Genomic DNA, 18,468 nt, shown 5'->3' with positions numbered 1-18,468 from the left:
TATAATTTTTTATTTTATTCATTTCTTCTTCTTATTTCATCCCAGCTAACAGATTTACCTTAAAAAAAAAAAAAAAAATACACACACATATATATATGTGTACACTATTGTTTATAGTATGCATTTTTTAATATAAAATATTACTTTCTGTAGGTTCCTTTAAAAAGTAGGAATTTTGCCTAAGAAAAATGAAAACACATTGCAATTATTTTTATATTCATTACTTTGAATATTATAATTTCGTAAAATTTTTTTTTTTATAGTTTTTGTATGAATAATTTTCATTTATATAACTTTTGTTTAAATTATATTTTATTTGTTATGTATCTTTTCTATTTATAATTTATTTATTATATAGTTTTTCTTATATATTTTTTTTTTAATCATTTTAATTATATTTTTTTAAATATTCACGAAAATTTTTATGAATATTTTTCTAATTTTTTAATAATATTTTTTAAATTTTCATCGGTGCAAATTTCTATATCTTTGCATCTATAAATAATTATTTTAATATAACATAATGTATATATATATATATAGTTAAAAAAAGAAAAATCATAAAAATATATCTATTATATATAAATATCAATACCTCTCTATTTCATTAATTTGTTCATTTTTAATGGTATCATTTCTAAAAAATTATAATAAAAGAAGTATTTATAAAATAATAATTATCTTTATATATATATATATATATATATTTTTATTAACTTACAAATCTTGAGTTGAAAAGGTATTATTCTGAAAACAAAAAAAAAAAAAAGAAATATAAATTATATCATAAAAGAAATTATATAAATAAACACATATATATTCATATATATTTAAAAAAAAAAATTTACATTATCTTCTAATTTAAAATCATTATTTATTTGTAGACCGCTATCATCCATTAAGTTATATTGATTTGTATTATCAAAATTTTTATTTTCTACATTTTTCTCAATTTCTTTAAATGGAATTTTATTATTTTTATCATTGGTATTTAATATATCATTCATAACTTCTCTTGCCTTATCAGTCATAGATGTTTTTGAAGTTAATATCTATTATAAATAAAAAAGTTTTTTTTATAAAAAATAAATATATTAAACACATATATGCGTGGTAATAGGAAAATTATATGTTATATATAAATATAATGCTTTTGTTATTTTTCAGAACAAATTATAAATATATATATACGAATTTTTTATTACTTCTGTATATGCTTTTCTTCTAAATATTTTATTAACAACCATTGATGTATAAACACCAAATGAAAAAGTTAAAAAACATCTTGATACTGGAGTAAAATAATTTTTATATTTTTTACAAAAGAAATAAATTAATGAAGCATTTATCACACCTGTACCTAAACTATAATTTGCACATTTGTAAAATTTTTTTTTTTCTTCTTGATCTAAAATATACTTATTTTCAATCATCCATTTACTCATATTATATTCAAACATTCTCCATTGGTGTTCGTTCATATTTATCTATTCATATAAAATAAATTAAAAAAAAGTTAATTTTTTTTTTTTTTTTTTTTTATTAAAATCATTTTATATATGTTTTCCATTAAAATTTAAAAATGTGCTCATGATTTTTGAATTTTGTTATACCTTATCATTTTCCATTTTATTTTTCTCTACTTAGACAAATTATTATAAACAAATCTTTATTTTTTTTTTAAATAACTTAAATTTTAGTAATAAAAGAAAATGTCCCAATTCATATTTTTATAATAAAAAAAAATAACATAAATTTTCTAGAAATAAATCTTAAAAAAATTTATGTTAAATTTAAAAAAAAAAAAATACAGTTTGTATTAAAAAAAAATATGAAAAAATAAGCTAATTATAAAAAAAAAAAAAAAATTTAAGAGGAAATGAATTTATCAAAAAAAAAAAATTTCTTATGGTCTTCTCTTTTTTCTTTACACTCAAAAATTAATGTTGGCAAATACAAAATTTTTATTATAACATGTAATTAAATATAAATATAATTTTTTACAAAAACAAAATAATAAATTACTATATATATTTTCATGTTCTCATAATATTTTCTTTTCTTTTCTTTTTTTCTTTCTGTATCATACTGTAGTATGCTCACTATGATTTTGTATTCTCTTTTATTTTTTTCATATAACAATATGTGTTATATATATATATATATTTAATAAAAATCACATAATTAAATAATACATAATAATCAAAGTTAAAAATATGATTAATATGTAAAGATAAATAAAATTACCAAAAAAACCTTTAAATAATAACTTATACTCATTGAAACAAATTGTAATTGACGTAAAGTAACGGGAATAGAGGTAAAATTTAACATAATAATGATAGCTTTATAGAATTTTAAATGTAAAATAAAAAAGAAAAAGTATTACATATCATTAAATAAATATAGAGTACAAATAAGTTATTTACATAAGAGAAAATCAAAAAAAAAAATTATTTTAAAATAAAATTACAACAATTTAAAAAAATTCAGTTTTCATAAATACTAAATCTTATAATTTATTAAAAAATTTTCTTAAACTTATCTATTTATTAATGTTATAAAAAGATACAATGGAGTATCATCTAATAAATTAGTATAAATTTTAATAATTCGACTATAAATTATTTTATTTAATAAAATAAATATTATTACTGTATCTATTAATTTAAAATTTTATTAATTTTTCTTTTGTTATTTATAATAGGACGCTGCTTCCTCTTTTATTTTATAAAACTTTTCAACACCTATTAATTTTTTTATTTTTGTTGCTGCATTTGTTGCAGTATCATGATAATTATTTATATTTCCTTTTTCTTTTACTTGAAATTTTTCATGCCCATGAATATCATTAATTACTGCATTAAGAAAAATTTGATTTTCTGCAATTCTTGTATATCCGCCAATAGGCATCATGCAATTCCCTTCAATTTGAGATAAAAATGCTCTTTCTGTTTTTGCCATGATTTCTGATTTTTTATCATTTATATTTTTTAATATATCAGAAATTTCAGAATTATTTTTATTTGATGTGACTGCTATAATACCTTGGCATAAAGCAGGATAAATAGATTTTTTATTTATTTTCTGTATATTTAAAATACTTAAATCAATATTTGTATTATTATATCTAATTATATAAGGTTTATGAATATTCCATTTCTTATTCTTCACTATATCAATAATCGCCTTTTTTTTTATTAGCCTTTCTAAACCACACATAGCAATTATTATAGAATCACAATGTCCATTAAACAACTTTACTAATCTTGTATTGATATTTCCTCTTATACATTTTAAGTCTATATTTTTATACATATATTTTATTTGGCTCCTTCTTCTTAATGACGACGTTGCAACTGTACATAAAGAATCTTTCTCTTGGCCTTTTTTAAATTGAAATTCATTTTTACTATTACTCTCTTGATTTTCTGAAGAATTATTAGATTTCCATTTATTCATATCACTCAAACTTTTATATTTTAATGACAAAAAAACATCATTAGTAGTATCTCTTTTTAAAAAGCATGACAAATAAATATTTTCTGGTAATATCATAGGAACATCTTTTAAAGAATGAACACATATATCAACATTATTTTTTATTACTTGTTCATCTAATTCTTTTGTAAATATTCCTTTGCCACCAAATAAACTTACACTTTTATCTAATATTCTATCACCTGTTGTCTTTATTGGTTTTAATATAATTTTCACTTTTTTATTAATTTTTTTAAAATAATTTAAAAGTTTTTTTTTTACTTTTTCTGATTGCTTTAATGCTAATGGAGAATCACGAGTACCTATAATTATTTCCTTATGAGGGATATAACAACTATTTTTTTTGTAATTATTTTTTCTAAATAAATTATTTTTTATATTTAATTTTCTATTTCTTATATGCATTAAATAATTAATATTAATAATATTGTTTTTTTTTATATAAACATTCCCGCATAAATAAATCCTTAAATATATATTTAGTATGGTAAAAACCAGAAAATACATTCTTTTTTTTTTTTTTTTTTAAACTTTATGTAGAATATACGATAATTTAGAACGAATTTTCATATTTACAATGATTTCAAATTCAAAAAAAAGAAAACTTAAAATTTTTTTGTGCATTTAATATATCTATATATATGCACAGATTAACATTCTTAAAAGTAATCTTTCAACATACATTGACAAAACTCAACTATAAATAAAATGAATATAATTTAAAAGTATATATTTTTTTTTTTAAAGAAATATATATATTTTAATTATAAATAATATATATATGTGTAAAAGTTTATAAAAAATAATTAAAGTGATATTTTTTTTATTTTTTATTTTTTTTTATCTCATGTATATATATATATATATATATATAATTTATAAAAAAAAATTCTGAAGGTATAAACATGTAAATGGAATCAAAAATTTATACCACTTTTTTCTTAATTCTTATTATTTTATGTAACAAATGTTAAAAATAAGTAAAAAATAGTAAAAAAAAATTATTTTAGTAAAAAAAAAATGTAAAATAAGATTAAAATTACAAACATATAGATGAATATGTTGTTATACAAATATTTTGTAAAAAAACAAATATAGCATGTAAAAAGGAAAATATCTTTTTTTTTTTTTAGTAAACAAAATTATATGAATAAAAGTTTAGAAAAAGTAGAGACGATTATAAAAAGTATAAAAGGAAAGTTTAATAAATAAATAAAAAATTAAAAAGTATTGCATTTTTTGTTTGTATGTTTTTATATAAAATTTAATAGTTTAGTTCTATTATTTAAATTTTCATTTTTATATTTTTCTTGTAAGCCAAGATTTTTTTCATCATTTTTTTTTCTTTCCCATTTTTCTATATTATTTTCAATTGTAAATATGCATTGATTATAAATGCTATTATTTTTAGATATATAGTTTAATTCATTAAATAAAGGAATGCATAAATGTTTTAAAAAATCAATTTGAGAAGCAGCTAATTTATCAATAGTAGTTATATCACATAAAAAGCTTTTTTGCATATTTAACGATTTTTCTAATAATCCTTGTAAATAAAATTCTTCATTAATTTTCAGTGTCCATTCAACGTGCTTATTCCATTCAAGAGCCGAATGTCCAATGTCTGAGGCTTTTATAACTAGGCAAAGTATTTGCCATATTTGATCTGTAGTTAAATTATCATAATTTATAAACTCCTTTAATGTTCTAAAATTAGATATATATTCGAAATGATTTTTCATATCTGTTGATAAAATCGCTCTAATAATATTTTTTCTGCAGGTAATAAAAATATTATAAGGATAATTTTCAAAAATATTACAACTTTCTTCTTTTAAACTTTTAAAAACAAGTGAGCAATGATAATTTTCGAGAACACTATTATCGTTATATGTTAATGCTAAATTATCTTCTGAATTTATTAAAAAATAATTATTTAAACCAGGGTGCCCTACATCGTGACATAGTGAAGATACATGTAGACAAAATTCATCAATAGCTGATATTTTATGATTGATATCAAGTAAAAAAAGCATACTTTTGCTGAAATGTGCTACCTTTAAAAAAAAAAAAAGAAAAAAAAAAAAATTAAAATAGAAGCAAAATAATTAAAACAAAATGAAGTATAACTAGAAAATTAAAAAATTCCAGAAAAAGTATAAAGCAAATATAAATTTATTTATCACTTGAGAGGCATGTAAACTATTATGGTAGGGAACATCATTATATAAGGAGTTTATCTTAAAAAGAAATTTTTTTAATTTTTCTTTATTAAAATTTGATTCTAAAACACCAAGAGGATATAACAATTTATATCCAATAGATATAAAAATATTTCCTTTATATATATTTTCTATATCTGCATTCCATTCATAGGCATCATTATAATGTTCTTGAAACTTAGTTGATAATAATGATTGTATATTAGAAAAAGAACTATTGGATTTTTTATTTTTATTAAGGTTATGAAATAAAAGTGAATCAGTTTCTAATTGTGTGCTAACATTATTGTCAATTTTATCTAAACACCACATATTATAAACTCTTTCAAATTTTCTATACTTAAATATTTGAACTTCATTCAATTTTTTTGTTCTTAATATATTTTCACATTTTCTTATTTTTTCTTTCATTTGTTTTATTTGTTTTAGTGCTTTTTCACTTGAATTTTCTTCAAGATTTTTTATAATATCTAGTAATTTTTTCAGATTATGCAAAATATCTTCTATTGGTGAAGTTGGGACAGAATTATCTATTGAAAAATATTTTGTTAAATTGTTATCAGATCCCTTTTTATAATTATATCTATTTATAAATATAATCCTCCATTTTCGTTCATAATTATATTCATAATATAAAGATAAAAGAATTGTACAAAGGATGAAAAAAAATATGGCAAACATATGCTTGTTTTGATATTTTAAATAACAACATGAAAGATGAAAAAAATATATGCAAATAATACAAAAAAAAGAAAATTTTAAATTCAATAAAAAATTATAAAGAATCATATAATTTCTTAGAAAACAAAATAAACATATGTACATATTAGTCATTAATATGATATATTTCTGAGAAGAATATTTATTTATAAAAAATTTATTTAATTCAATATTAGACAAAAATTGCAATAATAATATGGTATGTAAAAGTGTAAAAGACACAAAAAAGTAACAAGATATATAAGAATAATGTGTTATATTATCTATACATTTAGAATTAAAGAATAAGATATACATGACAAAAAATATAAAATATAAAACATCAGAAACTAATTTAAATAAACTTAAAAAAATTACAGTATACTCATACATAAATTTAATTATCATATAATATAAAATAAAAAAATTTATTAATGGTATTAAAATCATAAATATAGAGTATACACTTATTTTAAAAGGAAATGAAGAATAAAACTTATTTAAAAACATTTCTTCAGAATTTTTATTTTTAAATATTAAGCCTTTTCCTATTTCAGTTAAATCACTTTTTTTTTTGTTTTTTTTAGAATTCTTAAATATATTTATTAAAAAATTTGTTTTATTAAAAAAAATATAATAAATTTTTTGATATAATGATGATTGCTCTTTATATTTTATATTATAACCGTTTTTAGAAAAATTATTTTTCTCTTTTTTTGAATAATCTATAAAAGTAGAAACATTACTTATATTACCTTTGGAATAATTATTGCATTTCCTTTTATAACTTCCTCTTTTTAAATAAAAAAAAAACTTTATATATTTTCTTATAATACATATTAATTTAAAATTTTTATTCTCTAAACTGTTATATTCTTTTTCCGATTTCTTTTTGGCGCTATTTTTCAATTTTTTCCATAAGTAGTCTTTTGATTTTTCAAAAGCACATTTTTTAGACATATAAGATTTTTCGCGTAGGGAAAATTTATAGAATTCTTCATATTTTCTTTCTTTGTTTTCAAAAGATTTACTTAATTCTTTATCAATTATATATTTTTTTTTTAATACATTTTCACCTTTAATAGAACCTAGAAAAAGATTTATGAAAAATAATTAATTTCTAAATAAAGAAAAAATGATATAACTGTTATATACAGTTGTATAAAAATACTTGTGTTATGCTATATACTATACAGAAATATATATATATATATATATATATATATATATATATATATTAATTTCTTATTTATTCTTTTCTCTTATAGAAATCAGTTACTTTTTTTGTCTATTTTTTTATCCATGTTAAAAATCTCTTTAAAAACTTTTGCGCTAAACACTTTTTTTTATTTTACAAGAATCTTATAATTTATAACTGCCATTAATTTTTATAAATATAACTTTTTTATTACCCAGATTGTATAAATTTTTATTTTTATTTTTATTTTTTTTTTTTTTTATTTCATTTTTATTTTTTTTTTTTTTTATTTCATTTTTATTTTTTTTTATATGATTGTGTTGTTTCTTTATCCGTTCTATTCTTTAAAAAAAAAGAAGGTTTATATTGCTTTACATTAGAAAATATAAAATGTAAAAAAAAGCACGTTGTTTTTATTTGTTGCTTTTACTTCAAACTTTTTTCCATATTTAAAAAAAAAAAAAAAATCAATAAAAAGTGTACTTTTTTGTTTATCTTAAAGTTATGAAGTTCAATACATTTTTGTCTATAAATAAAACCTTTTAAAAAATTTTAAATTTGTCTAATTTTTTATTATTTTTTTTTTTTTTTAAAAAAGAAAGTTGATTTGTATTTTTTCTCTTTTTATTATTTCTGATTGATATATTAGTATGCTTAAGCCATACTTATAATTGTTATATAATTTTTTCATTTTTTTTTTTTTTAAACTTTTTTTTTTTTTTTTTTATTTAAATTTATTATTTTGTTTATGATTAAAAGGTTTTTTATTTATGTTTTCATTATATTATATTAAGTATGCACACTTTGAATTAAATAAAAGAAAAAAAAAGTTTGTGTATATATATATATATATATATATATATATTAAAATTGTTATATATAAATACATTATATGAATCACTATTAATTTAATTTAATTTAATTTTATTCTTATATATATATATTTAACTAATAAAAATAAAAAAAATATTCAACTTTTTTACATAATATATAATTTCATAGTACTTAAGGAATGTGTAACTTAATTATAAAAAGGAGTAATAAAAAATAAATAACATTGAAATTTTATAAAATATAGAAATATATACCTACCATTAAAATATCATTTCAAAAACTAAAAAGAATTAATTTTTTTTTTTATATAAACTTATCTCTTTAAAATAATAAAATATTTTAGAGTACATTTAAAAAAATATCAAGAAAATATGTACATAAAAAAAAAAAAAATATAAGACATAATATAGCACAAGTAATATCATATATATGTATATATATATTGTCTTAATTTTTTTATCCTTTATTCTTTTTCTAAGAAATAATAAAAGTTAATTTTTCAATGTACAAAAGAAAAGAGTAAGATGTCATTTTTTATTTATAATATTAATTTATAAATTTCTTTTATTAAATATAAAAAATACTATTTTTATTCTTAAAAAGGGTAATAATGTGAAGATATAGTAAATATAAAAAAGTATAAGTAGATAAATAATTATTATTTCTCAGTAAAATAATATTCTAATAATAAATTAGAATTTTATATCAAAAATATATAACTTTTTATTAATAATTCACAAAAAACTAAAAGCAATTACATATGATTCAAAAAAAAAAAAAAAAAAAAATAAAATAGTACATTATTGTGTATCTTATATAAATGTATATTAAAAATTTTGTATAACATATATATATTTAAATAAAAATGAGAAATTTAATTCTATAAATATATATTCAAAGGAATAAAAATAAAAAGGGTGAGTTATTGACAAAAAAAAAAAAATAAAATATAAAAAAAAAAAAAAATAATACAATATAAATAATAATAAATAAGAAATGTTGTTTATCTTTTCTTAAATTTCCAAATATTAATAACACAATCATCCCCTGCAGTGGCTAACAAAAAATAATCTTGAAATTTTTGAGGGCACCATACAACACAATTAACATCACTTAAATGGGCATTTTCAACATTTTCTATTAATTCCCATTTTTCTTTTCTTTTTTCAAATATTTTTAAAGAATTGTCAAAGGATGATACAGCAATTAAATTTTCATATGGGTTCCAATCTATATAGCTCACACTTCTCTTATGATAACCTTCTATAACATGTTTTAATTCCCAATCATCAAAAATAATGTCTTTAAATTTTTCTCCTTGTTCATTTATATTTTTAATGTTTCTAGTAACTATGTTCTCTTTGTTTTTTTTATTTATTGTTTCATTGTTATTGCTATTCGTTTTGCTTGCATTATTTATATTCATTTTTTCTATATTATTCTGTTTAATTGTCTTACTTATATTACCCTTATCGATCATATCTTCACTATTTTTATTCGTTCTTTTTTCAATGTTTTTATTGTCAATATTATTTGTATTATTTTTATCAACTAATTCATTTTTTAATATATCATTTTCCACATTAAGCTCTTTTTTTGGCATTTTTTCATAAGTAGGATCACTTTTTATATTTTTTTCAATTTTTGAATATTTATACAAGAATTTAAAAAGTCCATAATGAAAATATAAAGGAATAAATTTATTTTGAATAAATATTTTTAATATATTTCGTAAATTAAATCCCTTTTCTAAATAATTCACAATGACATAATTACAAGAATCATAATCATTTTCTTTTTTTGTCTCTTTTTCTTTCAGCTTGGTATCTGTATTATTAGTTTTTTTAATAATCTTTCTTTCATTAGTATTTTTTTCTTTTGCATATTCTTTCTTTTTATTATTTTCATTTGTATTTTTTTTTGCTGTTTTTTGTTCTTTTACATATTTATTTCTACTTTCACTGTAGTTATTCATTCTACTGAAATCATTTTTATTGGATGCATTAGCCATATCTTTAACATCTTTCACTATCTGTTGATAAAGAAATGGATACTTCTTTTTGTTGTATAATTTTTTTTTTTCGCTTTTCCATATTTTAATAGTTTTATCATCAGAGCATGTAGCAAATTCAGAACCGTCAAAGTTAAAAGTTACACACCATACTACTGATGAGTGTTCACTTAATGTTTGTATACAATTCCATTCATCTAATTTTCTATTCCAAATTTTTATTGAGTTATCATAAGATAACGAAATAAAAGTGTTCTCACTTAAAGGACACCATGAGACAAATTTAATATCTTCTGTATGAGCAGTTAAATAAGCATCAAAATTAAAATCAAAATTATTGTCATCTAGTAAAGCATAATTATTAGAATTAGTATTAGAGTTAGGATTAGAACTAGTACAAAAGTTTTTTAAATTATAAGTATTACTACACAAATTTTCTTTTTCAAAATTGTCTACTTTTGCATGTATCCATATACTTTTATCTCTACCACATGTTACTATATATTTATTTGATGGATGAATAGAAGCACATTTTACTTCCTTTTCATGGCCTTCTAATGTTTTATAAAAAACCCATTTGTTATTTTTATTTTTCTTATAAATGGAACACCTAGAATCAAAAGAAGCAACAACAAAAAAATTACCATCTTTAGAGAATTCTATATGCCTCAAAGATTTCTCATGATTTGTTTCTATTATGTCATAAATACCAAACTCCATTTGAGTTTTTAAATATTGTTTTCCTCTATATGTATTAGATGCATTCATAATCTTATTTCCACTATCTATATTTCTAATTCTAGTATTTTTTTTTTTTTGCCAGATAATAATATATTTATCTGATCCCACTGATCCCAGAAAATTTCCATCTGGGCTCCAGCATATACTCCATATTCTCCTTTTATGATTTTCCAAATTTACTACTAATTCAATTACCATTTTAATAATTAAAATTTCCAATAATTATACCCAATTTTAATTCAATTATATCAAATTCGACTTATATAGATGTGTAAACCTCAATTAAATTTAATATATAATTACACTTCATAATAAATACCATTAATAACTTTTATTAGTAGTAGCACATAAATAGTAAAAATAGAAAAATTATAATAATAAAATTAATTTCAAAATAAAGAATTTTTTAAATTAAATTAAAATTTTAAAAATAATAAAAAAATAATAATAATTATTATTATAAAATAAATCATTAAATATATAAATAAATAAAAATCTTATTAGGTACTTTATAAAATTTTGAAGCTTTTCATAATAAATTATAAAATTTATAATAATTACGACTATAATGATAAAAGCATTTAAATTATGTATTTATAATTTTATAACAAATAAAGGAAATAAAATGACATATTAGCTTTATATTTACTAATTATTATTTTTTTTAATGTTAATTTAAAAAAAAAAAAAAAAAAAGTGTAAATTAACCTACATTTCTATATAATTTAAATTAAAAAAAATTTTATTCTTTTTTTTTAAAAAAATGTTAATTATTATAAAATTAAGTATTATATTTATATATATATATATATATATAAACAAACTTATTTTAGTGTCATTTTGTCTAAAACTATAAATTAGGTGTATACCATTTTACATTTTTTTCTTGAATTTATCTTTTATTTTTTTTATATAATTTTAAAAGTAAAAATTTATTCATATATCTTTTTTAAAAATAGTACAAATTTCCAATATATGTTACAAATTAATTTACAAAACAACGTAATCTTTTATATAACAAACTATATTACAATAACAAAAAAAAAAAAATTTTTTTGTAATTGAAAAAATTTAGTGCAAAATATATTATTACGTAAGTATAAAAATTTAATATAGTATATTCAATTTTCAAAATTTAATGAATTAGCTTTAATATATTTAAATTAATCATTTACATAAATAAATAAAAAAAAAAAAAACTTTTTATTTTACAGAATGATTTTAAATTTGAAACAAAGATTAGAGAAGGAAAAAAAAAAAAATAAATTTTTTTTTTTTTTTGTTTCCTTATTTTATTTTTTTTTTGGTGCATCCTTAGAAAATTTTAGCCAAAATTCAAAGAAAACTTCTAGAATATATTACCTTTTCTTTTTCTTTTTTTTTTCTTTATTATAGAAAATGGAAAACTTGGCAATTACAAATAATTTAAAAAATGGTATATTTTACCACTGTGTAATTAAAAATAAAATTTTAAATAAAAATTCTATGAAAAAATTTATGTTCTTTTAATGCTTGTTTTTTTTTTATATATACAATTTTAAGTGATTTAAAAATGCACATTCATAGAAAAAAAAAGAAAAGAAAATGGTTTCTCCTTTAAAATAGCCTAAAACTTTTCGAAAGATAAATTTTTTTTAGAAAAATCAATTTCTAAAAATCAGAATTTCTCAATAAATTAATACAAAACAAAAAAAGAGAAAATACGTTTTTTATTAATAATTATTAAAAAACTTAACTAAAAATTAACAATTTTTATGTTTTTAAAATCATAATTATCATTTCTTAAAATTTTTGATAATTTCATTCTCTCCCCTTTATTACCATTATAATAAATCGAATTCTTGCTTATCATTTAAAGGTGTATTACTTTTATCTAAATGTAAATGATTTATAAAAATATTAGCAATACATAAAGCAGTCTTCTTTTTTTATTTTTACTTTTTAATAAATTTTAAGTTTTAATTATAATGCTTTTTGTTATATTAATAGCCACAATTTTACATAAAAAAATATATGTACAAAGAATAAACATAAATTATTTTCATTATAGGTATATATATATTTTTTTTAACATTTCTTTTTCCTCATTGTTTTTACAATATTTCGTTTTTGTTGCAAAACCTTTAAAGATCTCTTTATTTTCCATAAATCATAATTCTATTTTTTTCTTTTCTAGTTTTTTTTGGATTGTTTAAAAAATTTTGCTTCGTTATTTTTTTAATATTTATACTAAAAATAATGGTTTTAATAATATTTAATTATAATAATAAATTTTATTTTATTAATAAGAAATAAAAATGCATTTAATACTAATGAACACATTAGATACTTGCATTGAATAGATACAAAAACATGCATAATAATATTATATATATATATATATATATTATTTTAATTATATTAATATAATTTTTCTAATAAGAGAATACACAAATATAAATATATAATATATGAATAAAAATATAAAAATATTTAAAAAAAGAAAATAAAGTTTTATATATTCATATTTTTGGAAAAAGTTTAGCTATTTTTTAAAATATTTTACTAATGTAATAAAAAAAAAAAAAGAAAAGATTTAAATATATAAAATAAATTTTTATAGAAGAAAATATTATAAAGATTATGCATAAATGTAAAAAATAAAAAAAATAAAAAAATAAAAAAACATTATGCAAGAAAAGAGCATTAAAAAAATGAACAGTAATTTAAAGAACAAAAAAGTCCTATATTACATTGATGAGGATTTAAACAATAATATATATAGTGAAAGCGAAAAAGTCTTTTTAAAAAATAATATAAATTGGAATAAAATAAAAGTATTAAATGATAAAAAAGTTGAAGGAGGATCTAATTTGGATAAAAAAAATGATAATGAAACAAATAAACAATGTTTAAAAAAAATGAAATTATATGAATCATTAGATTTAAATGTAAAAAATACAAATAAAAATATTTTACATCAAAAAAAATGTGAAAAATCAAATGTTGAATATGAAAAGAAAAAAAATTCATCAAGTATATGTGAGGAAGATTCTTCAAATACAAACAAATTTGAAGAAAAAGATAAAGATCAAAATAGTGAATGTAATTCTATTAACTTTCAAAGTTATTTACCATTTTATTCTAATCATGATAATAAAAATGAGAATTCAAATGTTAATAATAATTTAAATAATGATATTCTAGAAACTATTAAAATAGATAATATATATGATTCATTTATTGAAGATGTAAAGAGTTCATTTGTACTTACAAAGAATATGAAAAAAAGCTTTAAAAATTTTATTGAAAAGAAAAATCAAAAAAATAAAGAAAAAAAGTTTTTAGATTTTCTTTCAAAAAGTGAAGATGAAAATGAAATTTCAAGTTTTCATTCTTCAGATAATATGTATATTGATAATAATTCTTCAAATAATTTAAAAATAGAAAAATATGTAAAAATTGATAGTTCAGACAGTTCTGAAAAGAATGATAATGATGCTATTAGTGATGAGGAATTTTTAAATACACAAAATGAATTATCCGAGAACTCTGAAAAAAAGAATAAACTAAATAGTTGTGATAATTATGAAGTAAAAGATGATAAAAAGCAAAATTTATATAAAAAAAGTTTACCAAATAAAAAAGAAAATGATATATTAAAAGATGATAATAATAATAATAATAACAGTAATGTTGAAGATAAAAATAAAAAGAATAGTGAAAATGATATAATTAATGATTATAAAAATATGTATATAATTGAAAAAGATGTTGAATTTTATATTCCATTTCAAAAAAATAAAAATTTGAATTATTTTATTAGAGAAAATGAAAAAGAAAATCATGTAAAAAATAACTCTTTAAAAAGAAACAAAGAAAATAATAAAATAAATAATATACAAAATAATAGATCTTCAAAAAAAACAAAAATATTAAACGAAGAAACATATGAAGTATATAGTAATGGTGAACACAATATAAAATGTCCTAATTCTAATAGTGCACATAATGATCAAATAAATAATGAAATGGAAAATGATATTAATCATAAAAGCGGTGATTCTTTAATTATAGAAAATAACGGTAATGAGATAAATCAAGAAGAAAATAAAATTGAAACGAATGAAGATGAAAATGAAACTGAGGTAATTGAAAAAGATAAAAAAGATAAATTAAAGAAAATAAAAGATAGGAATAAAAGAACAAATAAAGAAAATGAAATACAAAAAGATATTAAAAAAAATGAGAATTATAAAAAAGACAAAGAAAATTATGTATGTGATGAAGAATTTAAGGAAGATAGTGAAAATGATAAAGAAGTTAAGGAAAAAGAAGTAAATAAAGAAAATGAAATGAACAAAGAAAATAAAATAAAAGAAGAAGTTAAAGAAAATGAAATAGATGAGGAAAAAATAGTAAAGATAGAAATTAGCAAAAATAATAAAATAAAAGAAGAAATTGAAGAAAAGGGCATATGCTCAAAGAAGATGATTAATAAAAAAAATAAAGGTGATAACAGTAATACTAAGATTAGTGAAAATAGTAAATTGTTATATGAAAATGATGAAAATATTTATAATTTAAGGCAAATTAAAAAGAGGAATTTGTTTTATGAAAATGTATCAAATAAAATTTCAAAAATTTTTTATGAAGTGAAAAAAAAAATTAACAAAAATTCTTTTGACAATTTGGAAGACGAAAAAGAAATTATAAATGAAGAGAAAAATATAAATGAAGAAGTTAGTATTAATGAAGAAAGTACTATGAATGGAGATGATATGAGTGAAAGGCTAGATGATAATGCAAAAGGTATTATAAATGAGGAAATTCACTTAAATGAAAAAAAAGTATTAATTGAAGAAAGTGTCATTAATGAAGAAAATGATACAAATGAAGAAAATAGTATAAATGAAAAAGAGAATAATATAGAAAAAAATGATATGAATAAAAAAGATAGTAACCATGAGAAAAATGATATAGATAAAGAAATTAATATTAATGAAAAAAATAATAAAAATGAAAACAATGATACCAATGAAAAAAATGACATAAATGAAAAGAAAATTGAAATGAATAAAATAAATGATATGAATAAAAAAAATATCATAAAGGAAAAAGGTAATTCAAATGAAAAAGTTGATAATTTATCTGTTAAAGAGAATGAATTTAGAAATGAAGACAATAATAATATTAACACAGGAAATAAAAATAATGAGATGGAAATAAATAATGAGCATAACTCAAAAAAAATAGAAATTCGTATTAAGTCAACAGTAGAGAAAAAAAGTAATATTAAAGAGGAACTTATCAATGTAAATAATATTCCAATAGATACAAGAACATGCAATATATGCAATGCAGTTTTTGCAAATAAAAAATTAATGAAGAGACACTTAACAAGTGTTCATTCAGATGCAAGACCATTTAAATGTGATATTTGTTCCAAAACATATAAAAGATCAGACCATTTAAAGAACCATTTAATGAAGCATGATATTAATAAAGAAGAAAAAAAATTTCAATGTTCAATATGTCAATTATTTTTTAAAACATCAGAAGAATTAGATATGTGCAAATTAAAACATTCTAAATGCTCTAATGAAAATTGTTCTTATGCTTCTATTTTAAATTCAAAGACGAATTACTTAAATAAGGATGAATCTATTTTATATAATGATGGTAATGTAGAAGGAAAAAATTCTAACATAAACGAAATAGATTCTTTAAAAAAAAAAAAAAAAGCAAACGAAAAAAATAATAATGCAAACGAAAAAGATGATAGTTCAAATGAAAAAAATAATAATGCAAACGAAAAAGACAATAATGCAAATGAAAAAGATGATAATTCAAATGAAAAAGATGATAATTCAAATGAAAAAAATAATAATACAAATGAAAAAGATGATAATTCAAATGAAAAAGATGATAATTCAAATGAAAAAGATGATAATTCAAATGAAAAAGATGATAATTCAAATGAAAAAGATGATAATTTAAATGAAAAAGATGATAATTTAAATGAAAAGGATGATAATTTAAATGAAAAAGATGATAATTTAAATGAAAAGGATGATAATTTAAATGAAAAAGATGATAATTTAAATGAAAAAGATAATTCAAATGAAAAAGATGGTAATGCAAATGAAAAAGATGGTAATGCAAATGAAAAAATTTTGGCATTGCAGAGTGATAATAATGAAAACAAAACTAATATAAATATTAACGCACATCAAATAGAACTAAAAAAAAATGAAGAAATAACAGATGCAGTAATAGAGCAAAAAAAGGATATTAAAGAGGAATTTATTAATGCTAATAATACTCCAGTAGAAATAAGAACATGTAATTTATGTAATATGATATTTGCAAACAAAAAATTAATGAGGAGGCATTTAATGAGTGTTCATTCGGATGCACGTCCTTATAAATGTGAAATTTGTTCAAAAACATATAAAAGATCAGATCATTTAAAAAAACATGCTTTAGTACACAATATAAATAAAGAAGAAAAAAAATTTCAGTGTTCAATTTGTCAATTATGTTTTAGTACTTCAAAAGAATTAAGAAATCATAAAATTGGACATTACAAGTGTCCATATGAAAATTGTTCTTATTCTTATTCTACCATTTCAAAAATGAAATATCATTTAAACAAACATAAATGTAATCTTTTTTATTCTTGTCCAGTCTGCTGTAAAAAAATTCTTATGTATAAAGAATTTATACAGCATAAAAAAAGTTGTTTTAAAAAAAAATATATTTGTTTAGAATGCAATAAAATATATTTGCATATTAATGGATATAACAAACATGTCAATAAAGTCCATTTAAATATTAAAACAAATTATAATTGTAATATAAATAATTGCAATAAAGAATTTTCTTCCGAATTTAGCTTAAAAGAACATATAATTAATTTTCATCATCGTGTTAAAAGATTCTTTTGTTCTAAGTGTAACATGTCATTTGGTTATAGAAGTTCTTTTAGAAGACATAATATTAATATACACCCTTAAAAAATTAAAGAAATAAAATAATAATAATCAGTTATAATAATTATAATAAAAATTATATATATTCAAGTACTATATACCCTAAACCGAATTGAAAACGTTTTAAGTTATAATATGAAATAAGAGAGAAAAAAAAAAAATTTGATAATACTAATAATTTACTATTTAGTAACATATATATTTATATATGCTGTAAAAATTTTATTTTTCACATATATTTTATTATTTAAATGAAAATCTAAACCTTTTTCAAATTCCTTTTAAGAT

The 18,468-nt window shown here is 18.0% G+C and overlaps 5 protein-coding genes across 5 annotated transcripts; 1 reads left to right on the top strand and 4 right to left on the bottom strand.

The window, feature by feature from the left end:
- Positions 1-14: 14 nt before the first annotated feature.
- On the bottom strand, positions 15-1,481 carry PRELSG_1102100 (conserved Plasmodium protein, unknown function; the record flags this gene model as incomplete). Its single annotated transcript, XM_028677271.1, has 6 exons — positions 15-58; positions 145-179; positions 596-637; positions 722-747; positions 849-1,052; positions 1,206-1,481. 6 exons carry the CDS (start codon positions 1,479-1,481, stop codon positions 15-17), a joined length of 627 nt encoding a protein of 208 aa, XP_028533677.1.
- Positions 1,482-2,694: 1,213 nt separating this feature from the next.
- PBGD (porphobilinogen deaminase, putative) lies at positions 2,695-4,008 on the bottom strand (the record flags this gene model as incomplete). Its single annotated transcript, XM_028677270.1, has 1 exon — positions 2,695-4,008. The coding sequence occupies one exon, from the start codon at positions 4,006-4,008 to the stop codon at positions 2,695-2,697; it is 1,314 nt and encodes a 437-aa protein (XP_028533676.1).
- Positions 4,009-4,754: 746 nt separating this feature from the next.
- On the bottom strand, positions 4,755-7,726 carry PDE1 (cGMP-specific phosphodiesterase, putative; the record flags this gene model as incomplete). Its single annotated transcript, XM_028677269.1, has 3 exons — positions 4,755-5,558; positions 5,688-7,510; positions 7,702-7,726. The coding sequence occupies 3 exons, from the start codon at positions 7,724-7,726 to the stop codon at positions 4,755-4,757; spliced, it is 2,652 nt and encodes an 883-aa protein (XP_028533675.1).
- A 1,731-nt stretch (positions 7,727-9,457) lies between these two features.
- Positions 9,458-11,404, bottom strand: CIA1 (cytosolic iron-sulfur protein assembly protein 1, putative; the record flags this gene model as incomplete). Its single annotated transcript, XM_028677268.1, has 1 exon — positions 9,458-11,404. The coding sequence occupies one exon, from the start codon at positions 11,402-11,404 to the stop codon at positions 9,458-9,460; it is 1,947 nt and encodes a 648-aa protein (XP_028533674.1).
- A 2,495-nt stretch (positions 11,405-13,899) lies between these two features.
- KROX1 (zinc finger transcription factor, putative) lies at positions 13,900-18,204 on the top strand (the record flags this gene model as incomplete). The annotated part of the gene is made up of 1 exon (XM_028677266.1): positions 13,900-18,204. The coding sequence occupies one exon, from the start codon at positions 13,900-13,902 to the stop codon at positions 18,202-18,204; it is 4,305 nt and encodes a 1,434-aa protein (XP_028533673.1).
- Positions 18,205-18,468: the final 264 nt, after the last annotated feature.

The sequence above is a fragment of the Plasmodium relictum genome (genome assembly GCF_900005765.1).
Source record: "Plasmodium relictum strain SGS1 genome assembly, chromosome: 11".
In the NCBI taxonomy this organism is placed as follows: Eukaryota; Apicomplexa; class Aconoidasida; order Haemosporida; family Plasmodiidae; genus Plasmodium; species Plasmodium relictum.
Note: the sequence above shows the minus strand (reverse complement) of the source record. Positions and strands in the feature narration are given on the sequence as shown.